This window comes from Pseudoliparis swirei, chromosome 4 (genome assembly GCF_029220125.1).
Source record: "Pseudoliparis swirei isolate HS2019 ecotype Mariana Trench chromosome 4, NWPU_hadal_v1, whole genome shotgun sequence".
Lineage (NCBI taxonomy): Eukaryota > Metazoa > Chordata > Actinopteri > Perciformes > Liparidae > Pseudoliparis > Pseudoliparis swirei.
Window position 1 is genome coordinate 3,487,129 of NC_079391.1, and position 23,658 is coordinate 3,510,786.

At 41.9% G+C, this 23,658-nt stretch overlaps 1 protein-coding gene across 1 annotated transcript in view; it reads right to left on the bottom strand.

Annotated features, from left to right (window-relative positions):
* The window catches only part of nptnb (neuroplastin b), a 46,770-nt gene extending 26,504 nt beyond the window's left edge, over positions 1 to 20,266 (bottom strand). The window contains exon 1 of the mRNA XM_056411991.1: positions 19,717 to 20,266. Coding sequence (XP_056267966.1) covers positions 19,717 to 19,798 — 82 coding nt within the window. The 5' untranslated portion in view covers positions 19,799 to 20,266. The remainder of the gene's footprint in view (positions 1 to 19,716) is intronic.
* Positions 20,267 to 23,658: the final 3,392 nt, after the last annotated feature.

Below are 23,658 nucleotides of genomic sequence, written 5' to 3' on the forward strand. Positions count from 1 at the left end.
AGGTTTGTTTATCGGGAGTAAGTGACCAATCACTCAAGAGCCCTCTCCACACTCAACAATCAGCGGCTCCCACTTGACCCCGTTGACATTGACACTCACAAAGGGGCGCCACACAGTGCGGAATAAAACACACTGAGGAGAAAAATCCTGTGATTTTTGTTGAAATCATTAACTTGGAAAATGTTCACCTTGAGCTTAATTTACAGGAAGAAGTGTGAGTTGTGAGTTATTACACCTGATGAGATTAAGACATATACATGTAGAGTAGAGTGAGTATTGTCAGGTTATGGCCTCCACTAAAGATGTCAGAACGTTTGTTAGTTTGAAGGATAAACAAATCAATAAAATCTTGAAAGGCAATGGGAAGAGTTATTAATCTGTGGTTGGGAAAATACCAAAACAAAGCCATTAACAAAGCAATAGATTTTTTGCAGGAATTATATTATATTGCCTGCAAATGTGTCTCAATCGTCACTACATGTGGTAAATATACTATATTGTATACGCGCCTTCTGGGGAACTGAGGGAAAATAGTGTATTCCAACTTCTTATTCTATTCCCTACCTATTCATAATAAATGAATATCATTAAAAAAAAAGACAATAATTAAGCAATAGTTGTCTTGAATTTGGGCTCTTCCCTAAAATGTGCCGGCTGATACAGACGCCATCTTGTGTCAAAAGAAAGGGGAAATTGTCATCTTCCCACCCTGACCCACGTGGTATCACTGGAAAGCCCAGGATGTCTACATATATATATATATATATATATATATACATATACACATATATATATATACATATATAAATATATACACATATATACATATACACATATATATACATATATACATATATATACATATACACATATATATATATAGATATATATATACATATATATATATACATACATATATATATACATATACACACATATATATATACATATATAAATATATATATATATATACATATATCTATATTATATATACAGGACTGTCTCAGAAAATTAGAATATTGTGATAAAGTTCTTTATTTTCTGTAATGCAATTAAAAAAACAAAAATGTCATGCATTCTGGATTCATTACAAATCAACTGAAATATTGCAAGCCTTTTATTCTTTTAATATTTAATAATTTTTTAATTGCATTACAGAAAATAAAGAACTTTATCACAATATTCTAATTTTCTGAGACAGTCCTGTATATGCAACATATTTTTGACTTTATATTTTTGACTTAAACAGATACACTTGTATGAGATGGTTTGAATTTTTCATTAATATTTTGATATTCCTAAAAAAAATAAGTCCATTTTTATTTATTTTTTACATTTTGTAAAATTTCACCGAACAAAAAAGAACACAATAAAACATTGTAAATGACAAAAAGAAGCACTTAAAAAAATAGAAAATAATTGTAAAAAGTTTTTAAATACAAATAAAGAAAAGAGAGACATAAGTAGAAAATAGAAAGTAAAATATATACAGTACATTTACTATATATTTTCAATGTGTGTTTTAACTAAAATGCATAATCTATATGTAAAACCCATACAATTATTGAGTAAAAAAAAATACAACATTTAATATTTTTGGAAAGGAAAATGTTCACATCAGTTTTAAAAGATGTGAATTCTGTGTTATCATACATGTTATGTTACTTCCTTAATACAATCACAGATACTTTTCCTGGTTTATCTTTGTTACTCAGAGCTTGAGATGCCTATGAAAAGAAATTCACAGAAATGTTCCCAAATAGACGTAACTTCATGTTTCTGTAATAATGTAATAAACTTAATCTCTTCATTCATATCAGCTTCTGCTGCTAACGCCCGAAATGAGGTCAGCCGGCTCTCACCTTGGATAAGCTGGACTTTAAAGAGCAGGTTTAAAAAACCAAAATGCACATATGGTCCCAGTGGAACAGGAGAGGTGAGGACAGAACCACACACAGAACCACACACAGAACCACACACAGGTGGAATTTGAATATGCATACGGCGTTGTACAAATAGCCTCCATTTTTCCTCATCAGGAAGTGGAACAGGAAACTCATTTAAAAAATGTAAAATGCAGTGGAATTAAAAAAGAAAAGAAAATAGGATCCATAAGCACTATTACCACGACTGTGAGGTGTGCCGCGCGGTGCCTGATTCATGACCCGGTTTCGCATCGGTGGCCCAGAAACATGCTGTCAGCCCAGATGAAGCTCACTCAGAGACAAATCACCTGGACCACAGGCGCCGTGGACCTCCCAGTTAAAAGAGCCGTAACTCCGCAGTGGGAACAAAGAGCTGTGGTCTCTCTGGGGGGGGGGGGGTTGCGTCTCAATACAACAGCTTACCCCCCCCCCCCCCCCCCCAGATCTTCCTGCCCATGCTTAAAGTGATGTATCATAAGCACATGAACAGATAAGCCAGTGGAAGCCCGGTGGAGGGTGAACAGCTCCGTCAGCTCTCCACCCGCTCCACAGCAAACACAGTTATATTCCATTTCAAGGAAATGAGATGAATATCATCAGAGGGTTCCCGGTTCACATCGTCCTCTGGACTCAAAAAGACTCGCAAAGAGAAAGAAATGTCGACTTGTGTTGATCCTCGTGTTGCTGCTCTGCATTGGACTGAGGAGCAGAGCGGCTGCAGTGAAGGGTTCAGGGTCTTGCTCAAGGGCACTTCAACACGCAACTAACGGGCGGAGCGGGGTTCAAACCCCCATGAGCTACAGCCGAAAAAGTAGAGCTACATGATTTCACATAGTTTGTGCCGTGGTAAGAAAGAAAGAAAGAAAGGAAGGAAGGAAGGAAGAAAAAAGGAAGAAATGAAGAAAAAAGAACGAAAGGAAGGAAGGAATGAAGGAAGGAAGGAGAAATGAATGAAGGAAGGAAGAAAAACGAAAGGAAGGAAGAAAGGAAGGAAGAAATTAAGAAAAAAAGTAATGAAGAAGGAAAGAAAGAAAGGAATGAAAGAATGAAGGAAGAAACAAAATGAGAAACAAAAAAAGAAAGAAAGAAAGAAAGGAAGGAAGAAATGATGAAAAAAAGAAATGAAGAAGGAAGAAATAAAGGAAGAAAGGAAGGAAGGAATGAAGGAAGGAAGAAATGATCACTTTGCAAATACTTCTAATATTGAATGCTGTGTTCCTGATGTGAACTTCTATTCTCTGCCTTTAACTCACCTTTAGTTATCGTGGAGCAGTGAAGCGCCCGGGGAGCAACCGGGGGTTCAGTGCCTTGCTCAAGGACACTTCAACATGCAACTGACGGGGATAGCGGGAGATGGAACCGGCAACCTCGTGGTTACGAGGCGACCGATCTCCCCCCAACTCAATTCAGTTTATTTGTATCCACCCATATGTGTCTCAGAGGGCTTTACAGTCATCCCTGACCTTTGACCTCACATCGGATCAGGAGAAACTCCCAAGAAATAGAAGAAAACCCTTTTAGGGGGAAGAAAAATGGAAGAACCCTCAAGGAGCGCAACAGAGGAGGACCCCCCCCCCACCCCCAAACAGACGACCTCAAAAACTACACAAAGGATTTCACACACAAGGATTTTTAGTTTGTGAAAAATGAATTAGACGATAGAAGAAACGAGAGGAACGCTTTGCGAGTCATTCTACGCCTGCGAGAGACGTGTCTGAGGACATTTAGTGCTTATAACTCGCGTTTCCGTGTGCAACGCCTGGAGATGTGCACCAGAGATAATTAGCATTCGTTTCTTTTTCTCTTGGAAACATCTGGGCCCATCACGCTCGCCCCGTGGTCCCGGAGGCCGAGTCCAAGCCCGTCCCGCCCACGCCGCGAGAGCGATGTTTCAGCTCGGCAGAACATTTATTACGACATTCTTTGCTCCGGGTGTGACCGTGAATACGCTACACGATATATAGATATATAGATATATAGATAACTAATACCGGCCGCGCGCAAGTGCTCATAATCACGGGGGGACAGCATCTGGGGGTTTTTTTTAAAGAGAAAAAAGTTATGAATGTCCTCCGTTTAAATTAAAACTCGGGGGTGAAAGATGGAACAGATGGCTTCATTTACATTCCGGCTGAGGGAGGATGTGTGGAGGAACAGCCAGAGAATGACACACGATGCTGGTATGACTGGAACGTGGGACCGGACGTGGACATGTGTTTCACGGCCGCAGCAGACAGCCAGTCTGAGTTTTCAATCCATCCAAAATGTTGTTTTGTCCAAAGTGTCAATAAACAACAACAACAACAACATCAGAATTTCACAGAGTCGGAGATGATGTCGTCCGATTCATATTTTAGTCCAAAAACAATATAAAACTCAGATTTTAGCAAATTATTGCTCGGTAAATTAATTGAACAATTAATCTCTAATCAATATAATCGGACGAACCAATCAACTAATTAATGTATTGCACGGAAATAACTTACTTAAAATATATATATATATATTTATATAAATATACAAATATATATAAATATATATAGAGATATATACATATATATACATATACATATATATATATATATATATATATTTAAAAAAATATATATGTATACATATATATATTTATATATATAAATATATATATAAAAAAATATATATTTATATTTATACATATATATATATATATGTATACATATATATATTTATATATATATTTAAAATATATATATTTATACATATATATATATGTATACGTATATATATATATATGTATACATAAATAATATTCTTTGCATTTTCCAGCAGTGCCTACGAGGCTGGATGCAGGACACTTTGTGAACGTGACGAAGCCGCCGCATACTTGATGTACACGTGAACATTAGAGCAGCAGACAACGAGCTCTCAAACATATAGATCGACAAAGGAAACAGTAAAACAACAAAGTAAGTGCATGCCGGTGGGTTGAGTTCCTGTGAACTATAAGACGACTAGAAGCTTATTATTAAAGGTGGGATGATCCGTATGAACTGATCCTTCTCTCTGGATGCTCTGTGCTGTCATGTTATGTGTGATTAAACTATGAGTTTGCATAACCAACATGACGCTGGCACCAACACACATGAATACACACCAAACTATTGGGGGTTTCTCTCGTGTCACGGAGTCAATTAAAGGGCCGTTACATCACGACATGTTCTCAAAAACATCATATGGGGTCAGTTTGAACCAATCGCAGCGCTAGAATATACTTTATTTTAATTAAAAATGAAGCTAACATGTAATGTGTGGAGAGATGTGGTAGCTATGCTAAGCTAAGCTACGCTATGTCCCGCATACACACGTTTACATGGCACGTGATTTCTCATTCCACACAAAATGATGAACCCCCTCTCCGAGTGTGACTCTACTCCCTCGAGACTTCGAGCACGACAGAATCCCAAAAATAACCACGAGCTAGTTTTCTGGTGACGAGCTCTCGTGTCTTTTGTTTGTTGGCTTGTGTGGGAGTCACAGTCATCACAGCCGATACGTCCTAGAGGTAGCGAGGAAGGAGACGAGCTCCCCTGAGGACCGACAGCCAGCCGCACAACACCGTGTGAGTCAGCTTCCTTCCTAGGAGGTAGGAGAAACCTCCCGGGGCCTCCGGACTGGTTGCGTGTTGGGTTCAGGTGCATCTCTGTTGTACTGGGACAGATGGCCGTTTATACTGTAATATCTCTCACTCCCTGTTGGAGGATGAAGGAGTAGGTGGCAGTTGTATATTTTTATGATGTAACAGTTGCACAAACTCGTGGTTCTCCATCCTTTTTTCTTACAAAATGTCCGCATACAAGACGTGTTTCGGTTATTCTGGCTGGAAATGTGTCACGGTCGCCTTGGTTACCAAATACCTAAAATAATCATAAAGGTGCAACTTTCACCGGCCGAAGAGAGGCCACAAAAAACACATGAGGACAATCAGCTGTCACTGAAGGACGGTTTTCACACCATTTTGGACCAAAATACTCATTTACATGACACTTGTTCACTTTTAAGCCATCGATGCCTGTATTTTATTTTATTTATTATTATTACCTTCGCATTGAAAATGCGGAAGGTAATGTTTTGATCGCTGTGTATTTGTATGCATGCGTGTTATTTGCATAAGTCAAAAAGTATTAAACTGAATCGCATGAAATTTGGTGGGATGATTGGTTATTATCCGGGGACCATTTGATTACATTTTGGGATCGATCGGGTCAAAGGTCAAAGTCAAGGTCATGAAAAGGTCAACATCTTCTTTGAATCGCATGAAATTTGTTGGGATGATTGGTTATTATCCGGGGACCATTTGATTAGATTTTGGGATCGGTCGGGTCAAAGGTCAAGGTCAAGGTCATGAAAAGGTCAACATCTTATTTTTACCGTATTGTAAAAAAAAATTACTATTATTTTTCCATTTGTATCCAATTGGCATGCAACTAATGCCAAAATGTTCATAATCCAATGCCCAATCTTGTGATATGCGAAGGTATGCGCTCTACTGAGTGCCCGTTCTAGTTTATTTATTAAATGTCTGGTTTTAAATTTGAAATGTCCCGTCTGAATGTTTTTAGACATGTTTTTACCTGTTACTGCTGTACTGACTGATCGCCAACTTCATTTCCTGACAATAAACTTCCTTAACTTACAGTTTTGAGAAAAGTATAGATTAGGCCCCTGTGTGAGATCACAGGTGTGAGCTTATTACTTGTCTATAGATCAGACACAATATCGGGAATATCTTCAAAATGACGTCATTCTCCATCGGGGGTTCATTCCGACCTTAAGAAGTGTTACGTAACACAACTTTAGGAAAAGTCAAAGCCCGGGGGGGTTTTGAATATTGTATTAAAATAAAGTTATATACAACTGGAGAGCACTCACAGAAACATGGAGGAGACATCTGGAACCGAAAATGGTTCTTCAGAGGGATGTCAGAGAAGAACCATTTCTGGTTCCACAAAGAACCTTTCAAAACAGCAGCATTATAGAAAATTATATAAAAGAAAATTTATGTAAATAAACCCGTTTGTGCTCTTTTTTTCACCCCTTGCCCAATAAGAATCGATAAGAGAATCGATAAGGAATCGAATCGATAAGCAGGAATCGATAATGCATCGGAATCGTTAAAATCTTATCAATTCTCATCCCTATTCCTCAAAGAACCTTTGAAACCAGGATTCTTTAAAGAACCATTTCCTTAAATAGTTATTTAAAGAACCTATAAAGGTGTCTTAAAGAACCTTAAAACATGGTTCTTTAAGGCACCATTTCTGGTTCCACAAAGAACCTTTTTAACCAGGGTTCTTTAAAGAATCATTTCCTTAAATACTTATTTAAAGAACCTATAAAGGTGTCTTAAAGAACCTTCAACAAATAGTTCTCTAAGGCACCAAACAACCTTTCAAACCAGGGTTCTTTAAAGAACCATTTCCATAAAGAGGTCTTCAAAGAACCTATGATGGTGTCTCAAGTGAAAGAATGGTTCTTCAGTAGGTGATGGTTCTTTAAAGAACCCTTACTTGAGGTTAATGTGCACGCTGTTATCCTCCAGGTTGAACACGTATCGAGCTTAAAGAACCTTAATGTGGAGGTTTCGCATGTTTTACCTAATTAACTACGAGTCACATGACCTGAACTTTACTGCCAGACATTTACGTAAACTCTACACTATTTTTTAGTTCTAGAGGCGTTTCCTACTTCTGTACACTGAGGCCGGTATATTCTTATATATTATATATTATATATTCTTATTCTTATACTACATGGTTCCTGGCACCGTGTTCCTGTGCACCTGTACATGCTGCAGCTGCCCTGATGCAGTGGCGTGTCCAGACCTTTTTGACTGGGGTGGGGAACTGACTTATGTAGGGGTGGCATGTTTTGTCTCTACTATCCATATCTACTTTAATTACTTTATAGTGTCCATTCCTGTGTTTAAAGTTTAAACCAATCTCAACAGAGTGACACCATACAAATGTTTAACAACTTGTAAAAATGCACATTCTCACAAACTTAAAATAAAGTAATATTGTAAAGTAAAGTGCCAATAAAATAAATACAATTAAAACTGTCACAGTATAAAGTAAAGTGCCAAAAAACAGCCCAGATACATTTAAAACAGTTGAATTCTCCTGTTCTTGTGCAATGTAAATGGCTTAGAATTAGCTTTAGAGCAGAAAAGCTCCTCAGCACTGCTGACTGGAAGGGCTACAGCTATTTTGCACAGCCTGAAGAGCTCATGAAACACCTCTTGGAAACACAGTCTCGAAGCTCATGAGTAAGATCTCATTTCACCCAAGCCAAATACTTGTTGTCTTGAAGGAATGTACTGCTTTTTAGAAACCCTTCATTATAAAAGGTTTAGAACCTTCTTCCAATTCACCAATCATGGAGTCAAGGATGGGTCTGAATGTTCTCTTCCGGCCTATAGTACATGTCACATAAGACCCTTCTTCCTATTCTCAACAGCTATATTACACTGTTTGGCTGTCTCTACTATGTCATGCCACAGTTGATCACAAAATGTATCGTGAAGTGACTCCACCATGTCTACTGCCATAGCTAAATCAACTGAGGGTGAAGGTCAAAATCAGTGGATTTTTCTTCTATATTTTGAAGACACAACACAGCTGGTAACCTATCCATGAAGTTCCTGCAAGACAATGCTCTACATGCCCATCTTGTGTCACTAAGTTTTGTAACTCCTAGGCTGGCCCCATACATCTCCTTTTGAACATCCAGCCATTTCTGGTGCACATAAGATCCTGACATACATAGAGCTTCTCAAGCAGTGAGAAGAAGCAATCAGCCTCTGAACTGACTTCACAGTGTCAACTAAGACCAGGTTCAGACAGTGCGCATTACAGTGGACATAAATTTAGCCTCTGTCTTAATTCTGGCTACACCTGTGTGTTTGCCATCACTGAGGCCCCCATAACCTTGTCCAACAAGATTTTCTTTGTACTGAAGGCCATATCTTTCTAAACACTGGATGATCATGAGCCATCTAGATGTTGGGCATGTTGAAATCAAGAAAGCTATGCACAGCCCTAGTAATACCTAACTACTAATGACAGCTGCTCCTTCTTTTTCAGATCTTTGGTTTCATCAGCAATGACAGAGAATACCTTCACTCATCACGCACCTGCAGAATTTCATTCTGTATGGTATTGTTTGTATTTTGCATCATGCTTGTCCCTTCATTTTTGGGCTACCATAGGATTGTGTTTAGCGATCATTTCTAGAATTCCTAAGAAATTCCTTTGTTGTCATATTCTTCCGATTCACGGTGACCTCTGTGTTGTCAAAAGCAGTACATCTGCAACTGTTTTAATGTATTCTCTTCAACTTTCTTTTGTACTCTGTTAATCATATCTAAGATAGAAGAATCTTGTGCTCATTCCAAGCAAACATGGCATTAATGTGAGACTCAGATTTCATGCAACTTAAAGCCAGCATCTTTTGCTTTTTGAAAAGCCTGATTCTGAGGAGAAAACAGATTCTGACGCGCAGGGAGAAGTGTCTGCATGCGTGAATCTTTGCTTTGTGAGTATGTGGTTAAACCACAGATTGAACGCCTCCTTCTCACCTTGGAGGGTTCTTGGAAAAACCCTTAAACCTGAGAGGGACCTGCTGCTCTTGACTGTGAAATATCTGAAAGTGACAAAAGCATGAGAATTGGATCAGTGTCATGTACTTGTTGGGACAGAAGTGCTCATTGGGGCATTAGTACAGATGAAAGAATTGAATTAAGTACAATATATTTCATAAGAAATATTAAGGCATACCATGAGGTCCAGGTGGGCCCACGTGTCACTGCATGGCCTGCAGGTACTGCTGGATGGTTCTCAGTGTCAGTGTCATTGTCAGAGAGTGGCTGATAATATAGGATTTTAACAGTTGTATCAATTATTTGTATGTCAAATTAGTATTTTAGCTTTATTGTTACAAATAGGGCTTTGCCCTGAATCTCAGTATAAGCCACTATAAGTATAGCAAAAGTGAAACATCTCAAGTCATAGCAGATAGTTTTATAAAGATGCATACATTACATACCCTGATGTGCAAGTGAAGATGAAGGGCCTTCATCACCAGTATCCTGTCTACAAATCATCAGAATGATAATAAAATCAGCCTTTTGTAAGGCCCAGATGAAAATGAAATAATGACTATTGCACTTCTACACTAGTTAGTGTCAACTTTAGTTTCAATGTCTGGCAATTAACCACAATGTCATTGATATTATCAAGGCAATCAAATAAGTGCTTAAGAGAAATCTGAACTATCAGGATTTTATACATGTGTACAGCGAGGCCCTGCTGTACATCCCCTCATCCTCAGACTGACGCTGCTCTGTCCTGCTCTGTTGTTTTGGATTTCTTTCTTTGAAGAATCCCTGAATGTTCTGATTTCTTTTCATACTGTAATAGTCGCATGTCATGATGCATGTCACTATCTTGCAATACATTTAGCCTAATTATGAATGCATGAATGAATGTGACATGCAAAACTTACTCAGGTCTAATGTTACAAAGTTAGAAGAGATACAAGACAGATTTACATACTGTAACGTTAAGTTAGCAGCATCAGCGTTAGCAGCGTTAGCATTAGCGTTAGCGTTAGCATCGTTGACAATAACCAAACAATGATGACGACAGGTTTGCTAGTAAGCTGAGTCAGGAAATAATAAAATAAGATGGGAAAACGTTTTAGCTTTTAAACCATTCACATGTGTATCAATAAGTCTACCACATCTTTCAGGAGCTAAGAATCCTGGACAGGTTTGCTAGGACACTGTCGCGATGACAGACCTGCACCACATATCGTGAAAATCAAAAACGTTTTAGCTTATTACAGTTCAAACTTTTTAATGTAACTGTTATCAATACTCACATCTTTCAGGATAGCCGCAATCTCTTGATGTCTTGATGTCTTCTTGTCGGTTGAAAATGAAAGTTCGTAGTCACACAATTCAAACGCCTGCCCTGATGAGGATGCATTCACTTGGGGCTTCATCTTCACATCTTGACCTTTGACACTCATATATCTACTGAGCAGGAACGCGAGCTGCAAAATGGAGGACATCCTGGTATTTGTTGGCATACTGTATGTTATATAATAGTCATTGGGACGTACTAAATATGTATTGTCTACACTGCTGGCAACTGAATGACCAAAATCACTTCATGAATACATTTAATTACATTTAATTGAACGAGTACATTGTTCTAATGTTTACTATGATGAAGTACATGCGTCTATATCTTCACAAATTGATGTAAAACAAGGTATGCTTGGACATTATGGCAATTGCTTAATAATAACAGCAGTTATATATGTTATACAGCGATATTAGCAAAGTTGTGTAATAGGAAGATTACTTAAAAATTTACAAATTAATCAAGTAACTAGAACGGGCACTCGGTAGAGCGCATACCTTCGCATATCACAAGATCGGGCATCGAATTATGAACATTTTAGCATTAGTTGCATGCCAATTGGATACAAATTGACGTACTGCGGTAGAAAGAAGATGTTGACCTTTTCATGACCTTGACCTTGACCTTTGACCCGATCTATCCCAAAATCTAATCAAATGGTCCCGGGATAATAACCAATCATCCGACCAAATTTCATGCGATTCGGTTTAATACTTTTTGACTTATTCAATTCAATTCAATTCAGTTTATTTGTATAGCCCAATTTCACAAATTACAAATTTGTCTCGGAGTGCTTTACAATCTGTACACATAGACATCCCTGCCCCAAAACCTCACATCGGACCAGGAAAAACTCCCAAATAACCCTTCAGGGGAAAAAAGGAAGAAACCTGGAGGAGAGCAACAGGAGGATCCTCTCCTAGGATGGACAGATGCAATAGATGTAATGTGTACAGAAGGACAGATTTAGAGTTAAAATACATTCAATGAATATGACAGAGTGTATGAATAGTTCATAGTAGGCATATTCCACGATGGAGACCTCCACGATCCATCAGGCAGATGGCGGTGGGGAGGAGGAGGGCGGAGTCTCAACAGGACAGTGGCGTAGTCATGAGCAGGAATTCCACGACCCAGACGATCCATCAGGCAGATAGATTTATGCTGTGCCCTCATAGGGTCCGATGACCCCATGAGACGTAAAGTCAAAAGGACTTCCGGGAGAAAGCAGAGTTAGTAACGGTGATTGAGAGATGAAAATTCATCCTTAAGGAGAGAAAAAGAGGAGATAGGTACTCAGTGCATCCTAAAACGTCCCCGCAGCTATAAGCCTATAGCAGCATATCAAGGGCTGGACCAGGGCAAACCTGATTCAGCCCTAACTATAAGCTCTGTCAAAGAGGAAGGTCTTAAGTCTACTCTAAACGAGGTGACTGTGTCTGCCTCCGGACTGAAATTGGAAGCTGGTTCCATAAAAGAGGAGCTTGATAACCAAAGGCTCTGGCTCCCATTCTACTTTTTAAGACTCTAGGAACTACAAGTAGTCCCGCATTTAGTGAGCGAGCTCTCTAGTGGGGCAATATGGTACGACAAGCTCCTTAAGATATGATGGAGCATCACCAATCAAGGCTTTGTAGGTTAAGAGAAGAATTTTAAAAGTGATTCTTGATTTTACTGGGAGCCAGTGCAGAGCAGCTAGTGCAGGAGTGATGTGATCTCTTTCTTAGTTTTAGTGAGAACACGAGCTGCAGCATTCTGGATCAACTGAGGGACCTAAGAGATTTATTAGAGCAGCCTGCTAATAAGGAGTTGCAGTAATCCAGTCTCAAGTAACTAAACGCGTGAACCAATTTTTCTGCATCTTTTGAGACAAGATGTGCCTGATTTTGAAATATTACGAGATGAAAGAATGCAGTCCTTGAGATTTGCTTTACGTGGAGTTAAAGGACAAGTCCCGATCAAAGATAACGCCAAGATTCTTTACAGTGGTGTTGGATGCCAGGGCAATGCCGTCTACAGAATCCACATCACCAGATAATTGATCTCTGAGGTGCTCAGGGCCGATTAAAATTACTTCGGTTTTGTCTGAGTTTAACATCAAGAAGTTGCAGGTCATCCATGTTTTTATGTCTTTAAGACATGCTTGAATTTTACAGAGTTGGTTGCTCTCCTCTGGTTTTATCGATAAATATAGTTGAGTGTCATCTGCATAACAATGAAAGTTTATGGAGTGTTTCCTGATAATAAACTTATGCGAATAACACGCATACAAATAAATAAATAAATACACGGCGATCAAAACATTACCTTCCGCATTTTCAATGCGACGGTAATTATATGAGAACTTCAAATATACACTTTGACGGTGTGATTATGGGATGTGCAGCGACATCCGTGTGAGCCGCGATGATGTAAAGCCGTGAACACGCTGATGACGTGAGCTTTACCGCGCCACCGAAGCACTGAAGTCGCCGCGTCGTGGCGAAGAAAAGAAAACGCCGGGGCGACTTTTCTCCATTCTGCCGGTAAAACTCGAGTCGGTCATTCAGACGAGAGGAAACCGTTTATAATGAGATTTAAATCCCTGTAACCCGGCCGCTGGGTAGAAATGCTCTAATCCCGTTCCTCTAATCACAACCGGCGAATTACTTCCTATGTTTCTCTTTTCAGAGGTCAACACGAGGGAATTCAAATGATTTGATGTCAAATCCAAGAAGTGCAGAGACAAGGTGCATCATGGGACATTGATTATCATCCTCAAAGACACAAAAGAACACTAAGTTAGAAGAGAAGTCCCTCCTACGACGAGTGGTTCTGCTCCTGGGTGATGAACGGTGTTCCTAAATGTCATGTAAATAATCCCTGTGTTCTGAATGTCAGCTTATTGGTTGCAGTGTGTCCTGGTTGCAATGTGTCCTGGTTGCAGTGTGTCCTGGTTGCAGTGTGTCCTGGTTGCAGTGTGTTTCAGTTGCAGTGTGTCCTGGTTGCAGTGTGTCCTGGTTGCAGTGTATCCTGGTTGCAGTGTGTCCTGGTTGTATTGTATTTCGGTTGCAGTGTTTTTTGGTTGCAGTGTGTTTTGGTTGCAGTGTGTTTTGGTTGCAGTGTGTCCTGGTTGCATTGTATTTCAGTTGCAGTGTGTCCTGGTTGCATTGTATTTCGGTTGCAGTGTTTTTTGGTTGCAGTGTGTTTTGGTTGCAGTGTGTTTTGGTTGCAGTGTGTCCTGGTTGCATTGTATTTCAGTTGCAGTGTGTCCTGGTTGCAGTGTGTCCTGGTTGCAGTGTATCCTGGTTGCAGTGTGTCCTGGTTGTATTGTATTTCGGTTGCAGTGTTTTTTGGTTGCAGTGTGTTTTGGTTGCAGTGTGTCCTGGTTGCAGTGTGTCCTGGTTGCAGTGTGTTTTGGTTGCAGTGTGTCCTGGTTGCATTGTATTTCGGTTGCAGTGTGTTTTGGTTGCAGTGTGTCCTGGTTGCAGTGTGTCCTGGTTGCAGTGTGTCCTGGTTGCAATGTGTCCTGGTTGCAGTGTGTCCTGGTTGCAATGTGTCCTGGTTGCAGTGTGTTTTGGTTGCAGTGTGTTTTGGTTGCAGTGTGTCCTGGTTGCAGTGTGTTTTGGTTGCAGTGTGTTTTGGTTGCAGTGTGTCCTGGTTGCAGTGTGTCCTGGTTGCAATGTGTCCTGGTTGCAGTGTGTCCTGGTTGCAGTGTGTCCTGGTTGCAATGTGTCCTGGTTGCAGTGTGTTTTGGTTGCAGTGTGTTTTGGTTGCAGTGTGTCCTGGTTGCAGTGTGTCCTAGTTGCAGTGTGTCCTGGTTGCATTGTGTCCTGGTTGCAATGTGTCCTGGTTGCAGTGTGTCCTGGTTGCAGTGTGTCCTGGTTGCAGTGTGTTTTGGTTGCAGTGTGTCCTGGTTGCAGTGTGTCCTGGTTGCAGTGTGTCCTGGTTGCATTGTGTCCTGGTTGCAGTGTGTCCTGGTTGCAATGTGTCCTGGTTGCAGTGTGTCCTGGTTGCAGTGTGTTTCGGTTGCAGTGTGTTTTGGTTGCAGTGTGTCCTGGTTGCAGTGTGTCCTGGTTGCATTGTGTCCTGGTTGCAGTGTGTCCTGGTTGCAATGTGTCCTGTTTGCAGTGTGTCCTGGTTGCAGTGTGTTTTGGTTGCAGTGTGTCCTGGTTGCAGTGTGTTTTGGTTGCAGTGTGTTTTGGTTGCAGTGTGTCCTGGTTGCAGTGTGTCCTGGTTGCAGTGTGTTTTGGTTGCAGTGTGTCCTGGTTGCAGTGTGTTTCGGTTGCAGTGTGTTTTGGTTGCAGTGTGTCCTGGTTGCAGTGTGTCCTGGTTGCAGTGTGTCCTGGTTGCATTGTGTCCTGGTTGCAGTGTGTCCTGGTTGCAATGTGTCCTGTTTGCAGTGTGTCCTGGTTGCAGTGTGTTTTGGTTGCAGTGTGTTTTGGTTGCAGTGTGTCCTGGTTGCAGTGTGTCCTGGTTGCAATGTGTCCTGGTTGCAGTGAGTCCTGGTTGCAGTGTGTCCTGGTTGCAGTGTGTTTCGGTTGCAGTGTGTTTTGGTTGCAGTGTGTTTTGGTTGCAGTGTGTCCTGGTTGCAGTGTGTCCTGGTTGCAGTGTGTCCTGGTTGCAATGTGTCCTGGTTGCAGTGTGTCCTGGTTGCAATGTGTCCTGGTTGCAGTGTGTCCTGGTTGCAATGTGTCCTGGTTGCAGTGTGTTTTGGTTGCAGTGTGTCCTGGTTGCAGTGTGTCCTGGTTGCAGTGTGTTTTGGTTGCAGTGTGTCCTGGTTGCAGTGTGTTTTGGTTGCAGTGTGTCCTGGTTGCAGTGTGTCCTGGTTGCAGTGTGTCCTGGTTGCAATGTGTCCTGGTTGCAGTGTGTCCTGGTTGCAATGTGTCCTGGTTGCAGTGTGTTTTGGTTGCAGTGTGTCCTGGTTGCAGTGTGTCCTGGTTGCATTGTATTTCGGTTGCAGTGTGTTTTGGTTGCAGTGTGTTTTGGTTGCAGTGCGTTTTGGTTGCAGTGTGTCCTGGTTGCAATGTGTCCTGGTTGCAGTGTGTCCTGGTTGCAATGTGTCCTGGTTGCAGTGTGTCCTGGTTGCAATGTGTCCTGGTTGCAGTGTGTCCTGGTTGCAATGTGTCCTGGTTGCAGTGTGTTTTGGTTGCAGTGTGTCTCGGTTGCAGTGTGTTTTGGTTGCAGTGTGTTCTGGTTGCAGTGTGTTTTGGTTGCAGTGTGTCCTGGTTGCAGTGTGTTTTGGTTGCAGTGTGTTTCGGTTGCAGTGTGTTTTGGTTGCAGTGTGTTTTGGTTGCAGTGTGTCCTGGTTGCAGTGTGTCCTGGTTGCAATGTGTCCTGGTTGCAATGTGTCCTGGTTGCAGTGTGTCCTGGTTGCAGTGTGTTTCGGTTGCAGTGTGTTTTGGTTGCAGTGTGCGCTCCGTCTCAGGTTTCCCAGTCCGACCTCACATTCGCTATTGAATGGTATGAAGCTGTAAGAGTTGGCAGCAGCAGCAGGCTGCATGCTTCATGTGTGTGTGTGTGTGTGTCTTACATAAGACCACTTCCTCGGGTCGGCCCCCCGGCCACCTCCTCAACGGACTTGTATTCCCTTTGCATTAAAGATCACACATCATCTTTTCAGCTTCAAACCATTCTTGTTTCTCGGCCTCCTCGCGTTTCCCTTTCAGAAAAGAAGCTGCGCGTGGAGCCCCCCCCCCGTCCATTAAGGGTTAATGAATTCACTCTCACAAAAGGACCGTAAAGCCACAGTCCTCCACCCGCCGACCGCCGTGTCTCGCTGGTAAAAATAGAAACGGGGCAGAACGGACGGATGCTATTTACGGGCCCTCGGAATAATATCTGTCGCAGGAACTCGCCATCTAGTCGGCGTCTCTACTTCTCACCCCGAACGTGAGCGAAATTTATAGCATGGATTGCCCCCCCCCCTCCTCAGCTTCCCAGATGCAGTGATTACATCTCGTGTACTTATAATTAGTATTACCCCCCCCCCCCCTCCGCAGCCTGAATTCTCTTGCGCAAACTCTTGCACAATCCTAAAAAAAAAATCTAGGATTGCGTAAGAAGCCGCGCCATGCACATATTAACTTTAATCTGAACAGCGAGAGACATAAAAAGTATTGTTGGTGCACGTGAGGACGCGTCAGATTATTACGCCGACTGCAGCCTGCGAGGAACGCGTGGGGTCTATTTACTGAGAAATGAAATGCCTGTAGATGAGCTGTGATTTCTATATTAAACAGACCCATTTAATGGCATTAGTGGCTCACCAGTCTGTCTGCTAATGGGTTGCATGTGTGTGTGTGTGTGTGTGTGTGTGTGTGTGTGTGTGTGTGTGTGTGTGGCGAAGACCACATGAAGTGTGAGGAATGCTTTTTGCTTAAGCGTTGTCAAACACACGGAGGAGGGCCTATTATTGGGGATTTGTTTGTTTTTTTCAGATAGCGAGAGAGCAGAGAACACCTGAACATGCACACACACACACACACACACACACTTCAGAGAAATTAACACATAAAAAAGAAGATAATTCAAAAGGGGGATAACATTTAGTTATATAACTGCTGTGGTATATTTCAGTTTCTTCGTCTCCTCACAAGATGTAGACGGAGAAAAATTATCTATATTTTTACTCATTGTGTTTTTTTAATGTACATATTGTGCTTTACGACAAAAAACGCACCCAAAATATTTTTTTCACTTATTTGAATTGTTTCGGCATAAATATTCTGGAATATTTCCCCATTTCAAATATGAGAGAAATGCAATCCCTAAAAGGTCTAGAAGGACCTTCTCAGCACGTCGCATGTCTTATTAATAAATCCTGCACGGTGGAGTTTGAGATTATCCCACATAAACAGACGAGGTGGACGCTGAGCGTCGACATTTGAAATTCCCCTGAAAAAAAGAGGATTATATCGCGTCGACGCGTCGACATATATATCGACGCGTCGACGCTCGTATCTCCACGCGTGGGCGTGGAGGAGCTTCTTAAAAGCTATCGACACAGGAAGCGATTGTTCCATTTGAATATTGTTAAGTTGTAATAGTTTATTTTGATAACATCTGCAGAAGTCTTATGTTTTAAATTAATACATATAGAAAGATATTATGATAGACAATATTAAGGAGAATATTGATATTGTTATTAATGTATTATGGAGCATAGGGGTAATGTTTACTCTATGCAAATGTAAATGGCAAGAATTAATGTATATTGCATGAGAGTGACTGTGTGTATTATAGATTGACGAAGCCGGTTGAAATCCGTGAAGTGACTCTCAATAACAAGAGACTTTTATTGTGAAGGTGACTTTAACAAGACGGGTTTCTTATTGTGAAAGCGTCAGAACCGGAAGTGACGTTTCGACCGGCGCAAGAGAGGATTATGAAACAGCGTGTTTTTAGAGAGCTCGTTCTCTTTCTCAGGTAAGCTGGACCCAGGAGGGTGTGCTCCCAAGAGCTCCCGTGAGCTCCCGGAGGAGCCGAGAGCAGGGACACGAGGAGAGCGCCTCGAATGATTGTTTTACACTTCCTGCCATTAAATGTTGATAACTTAATCCATGCGTGTCCGGAAGCCTGTTTTCCCACCATCTGCGTAGTGCCCCAGTTTTGAGAATACCTTACAATATCAAAGGAGTCGAACAACCATGTCAGGGGTTGTTGCTCGAGGGACCCATTGATGTTCTTTTGAAAAATGGAAACCTCATGAGTGGCTGCTGATGTGTGTGTGTGTGTGTGTGTGTGTGTGCAACAGACTCTGAAGTCAGAGGAGGGAGAGCTGCAACAACCCGACCTCCGCGCTGCAGCTGACTCCACATCCACCGAATCACGCCACAATTATCATTATGATTAATGTGCGGGGAACTTTTTTGAAATGAAACTCACAACACGAGCATCTTCTTTCGAGTTCCCCGTCTTCAAATATTTGGACGAGACACTCGCAGCTGGTGCTCAAACGTGATAATCCTTAAACTAAATAAGGCTTTAAAAAAAAATAAAAAAAAAAATAAAGCACAGACAGAATCTACCGGGCGGAGAGAGAGAACGAGCAACTGAAGCCAGCGTGACAGGAAACGTGGTCTAACGAGGGGAGGAGTTGTGTGTAATGAATTTTAAAAAAGATGCAGAGGCCTAATAACTATGATCCAGAAGGGCCTACACACACACACACACCTACACACACACACACACACACACACACACACATACACACACACACACACACACACACGCTGGGCTTAAAGGCACAAGTGCTAAGCCTGTGTCGGGTGATGATAATATGTTACTAGCTCAGCAGCCATAGCAGTTTAGTCTTGCTTGACACACTCTGCTACCCCCCCCCCCCCCCCCCCTTTACAACACACACACACACACACACACACACACACACACACACACACACTGCACACTGGCAGCTCGAGGCTACTACTAGCATTTATGTAATTATTCAGAAGTTATTCCAAGACCTCGGCTTTGGTCCCAGCAACACTCCTAAAAGCACCTTTTTTTTTTAAACACACATTTGAAAGACACATTCATATCCTCTGTTGCACACACACACACACACACACACACACACCTGCAGTGTGTAGGTCAGTGGGCAGTGGATAACCTTGCAAATGTCACAAGCGCGTCAGTGTCATGCGCGGGGAGTTCCTTTGGGGTTGTTTCAGTAATCGAAGCTCATCTCGGTCTCACTGTGGCCTTGTCGGGATGCGCGTAACGGCGTTATTAACAACGCAGATGTTCTCCAGACATCCTCTTTAGGAAACGTCTCCTGCAGTCAAAGTCGCGTTGTTTACAAAGGACGCCGCACGCGCAGGGTCACACCTGCTAAGGCTTACCGTTCTGCGCCGAGGTGAGCGGCAGCATCAAGTTCCCCAGGATGAGGACCAGCGCCGGCATCATCACTGCGCCAGGATGCATCGCGGGGGCTCGGCGAGAGGACCGATGGGTCTCCCGGTGGGGGTCGGACGAAGGTGGGAGGAGGAGGGGGAGGAGGAGAGATTCGTGTATTAATCACAAGATCTAGAGAGATGGGCCCATAGCGTAGCACCGGGGTTCTTTTTTAAAATAAAAAAATAAAAGATGTTTGAAGAAACTGTCTCTCCGCCCGGATTCAAAGAGCTCCTCGAGGAGCAGGAGGTGGTAGAAAGGTTTCCGGGACGAGGCCAGCGGGCTCAGGGACGCCGATGCGCGGCCATAGGCGGTGAAGAAGAAGGGAGGGAAAAAAAGCCCCCGTCGGATTGCAGAGGAGAAGGTCTCTGGATGTCAGGGAGAGATTGTCCACGGCGGAGTTGTGAAGATTCAAAGATGCGCAGACCGATGCGCATTTGCGCGCTGCGCGGTCACGCTTCGGTGATTAAAAAACGAAAGTGTAAATATAGCGCGCGTGAAATTATTGTACCCACCCCCCCCCCCCGCCCCCCCTTCTGACGTGCTGTGATGCATCCGAAACATAAGTCTGTTCCCCCCCCCCCCCCTCCCCCCAAAAAAGAAGAAGAAGACAGGAACAGATGCCAGTATAGGACACGGACCGCAGCAACGACGAGCTGCGCGTGCCCTATGCGCTCACGACCGTGGATAAATGCACGCAGACGCACGTGCACGCGCATATAACACGTACGCGGGCGTGTGTGTGTGAAGTCAGGCAGACAGTTATTATGTGCATCCTCAGCCCTCGTTTCCTTGTCTGCGGACTCACGTGCACATTTTTTTTTGTTATCACCCTGCTCCTGCTCATTCAGTATTTACGGAACTCTAGAGGAACATCCGGATCTACGTTTATTTATCCACTCTTCAATATGAATGCAACTCTAAATTGTAATCACGGGAAGTCGAGACAGATTCTGCAGAGAAAATTCTACAGTCCAGATTTAGCTTCAGATAAAAGCTGCATTCAAAAATATATTTTTTGCAATGGTTATTTATGCAGATGAATAAAAAAGAAATCCACAGTTTCATCATTTCATATCTTACAAAGATGGTTCCACAATGGGTGAATACTTTCCTCCTGCGATGACTTAGTGGGCGTGGGAGCTCACGGTGATGCTCTTGAGCTCACTGAGGTCATTCATAAATCATGTCATCACATCAGTGGTCTGGGTGTTCTCGAGCTGCATCCCCCTTGGAACTTCAATATGGCCTCCTGTAAGTCCTCTCTGCTCTTCATCTGCGCATGGGCGACCTCGTGTGGCCAGTGGAGGTACAAACAAAGTCAGTAACTTAAAAAAATTTTTTTAAAAAAAAATCAGCCAGCAATGCATTCCATTTGATAATAACGTGAAACACATGAAACGCAGAAGCAAACCGGATGAGCACGTGACACATTCATAACTCGCCTTTTAGTTTTAGGAGACGGATCCTGTGACCTTTATTTTGAAAAAAATTGCTTTTTTTGATTTGTAATAGTTCCTTATTTTGTTAAGTTTCAGTGGACATGTGCCTGTAATTTGGTTCCTGAGAATTGCCTATATACACCTCCATGTTTTTGTTGTTTTTGTTGTTGTCTTCACTCCACTGTGCAGCCCTCCCTCCAGTTTGGAGAGCATTTAAAAATGTGACCCCACCTGGAACCCTTTGCACACCAATCAGCTGCAGGAGGTGTCAGCGCGGTCACACCCTCCTCCTTTCAAACCCAATCAGAGTGGAAGTGTGTGTGTGTGTGGGGGGGGGCATTGGCATCACTTAGCGGCTGCCAATGCGTTCACGCTGGTGGAGGATATTTCACTTTTTCTTTTTTAATAAATGGGAAAAAAATTCTGCATTTCTGTTTTTTTCTGTCAAGATGGGGTGCTGAGTGAACAATAAGGACAAATAAAATGAACTTTTTTGACTTTAGCAAACAGCTGCAATGAAACAAAGAGTGAACATTTTAAAGGGGTCTCAATACTTTACGTACCCACTGTATATTAACACATGTGAAAGCGAGGGGCCCTTTGTAAAGACAATATTTAAAAAAGTATAATAAACATAACATGCTGCAAAGAGCATGCCATCTGCAGGTCCTCCGGTCAGCATCACTTCACCCAGACGAGGCCTCTGGGGGTTCGATGCCTTTAATTGGCTGACCTCTGCGTGTCTGCTGGAACCTTCCCATGCAGCAGTGCAGTGCAGCTCTCACTTGTATTTATTGATATTTACAATATTCCCCTCATGCCAGTTAAGCCCGTTAAGTGTAGAAATTGGGGCAGACCATGTTCATCCTGTAGGGGTGAGGAGGGGGGGGGGGGTCTTATTCAGGACTTCCTGTATGGCCCTGAGGAAGTCGTCTTTATCCACTCCTCTTCCCTCACAGTGAAGACTCAGCGGGGCGTCGCCGTCATCGGAGTCTTGAACTCGTTTTCTTTCATGAGCAATAAACTTCCCGGACGACCTTGAAGCCCGGAGTACAGCCGGCTCACCCCTCGTCGTGACTTTCAGGAGGGAATTTGGCAAACGCTGCAGCCGTCTGACACTAAAAACGTCTCCGGAGACATATCCACGGTCAAGAATTAAAGGGACAGCTTCAGGGGCAATGGGAGATTTAAAACACATTGGCAACTCTCCAGAGACACAGATGCTAGATTACAATATGACACGGCCCTGGGTCCAAAGTATTCGGCTAACAGATAACAATGTTCCCCCTTCCCTCGAGAGGGACAGTCAAAAGAAGAGAGAGAAATATGAAAAAGTATGAGTTTCATTTCATGCAAACTCCTCCAGACCGCAGATGGAATAAATCTAAATCTCTTGGAAGATTCATTTTCTTGAAATGGTCACATCCTTTGAGGATAAAGGACATTTTTAGAGTCATTATCTCCACATATTGACTTCTGGAATGAAACCCGAGGTCAGGTGATCAGATTGAAACGAGGCTTTCCTTCTCCATTGATATTAATGTGGTACTATATTACGTAATCCTACAGGTGAAAAAAGAAGAAGAAGACATTGCTTATATAGATAAATGATGAAACCATTAAAGAGCCCAGTTTAGCTATTCTCATCTGTGTGGGTGGAATTGGATGTTTGATTCCACGTCTTGGATGAGATAAGAACATGACTCTCAAACACAGAAACATAGAGGACGAAATGTAGTTGTTTAAATATGTTTAATCTAAGTATATCATGTTCCAGTGTAAACGTGAAATGGAGCGCAGCACATGTTGAACCTCAAGGTTAAAGTGATATGTGTGTGGACTCTGATCTGAGGTCACAGATATGAACCACGCACACAAAGAGTATCGAATGTACGATGCAAAACTATTTAAAAAGGGGGACGACGTACAGTTAAAACATAAATGTGCACTGCACCAGATTGTATCTATACAGCTAATTTGCATCTGAAGTGCATTGACAGACCATAATAAACATAAAACAAAAACACACATGAAACAATAACACATAAAACAACAAACATGAAACAATAACAAACATGAAACAAGAACACACATAAAACAATAACAAACATGAAACAATAACAAACATGAAACAATAACACACATAAAACAATAACAAACATGAAACAATAACAAACACTACAACAGTATATGTGGTAAGAAGAACACACAATTCACACACGGCGAAGCTACAGTACAGAATATTAAAAGTAAGTAATACATACTATTAAAAGTAAGTAATAAAAAACATTAAAAGTGAATAATACGAGCCTGACAAGATATTTTTTGAAATAATTTTGCCAGCCTGCAAAAATAAATGTGCATGCTAAAGATATGACACGTTTATCAGGGTTTATGAAATAAAACCACCCTTAAACGTACACATTCTCCTTTGTTAATAAAATAATA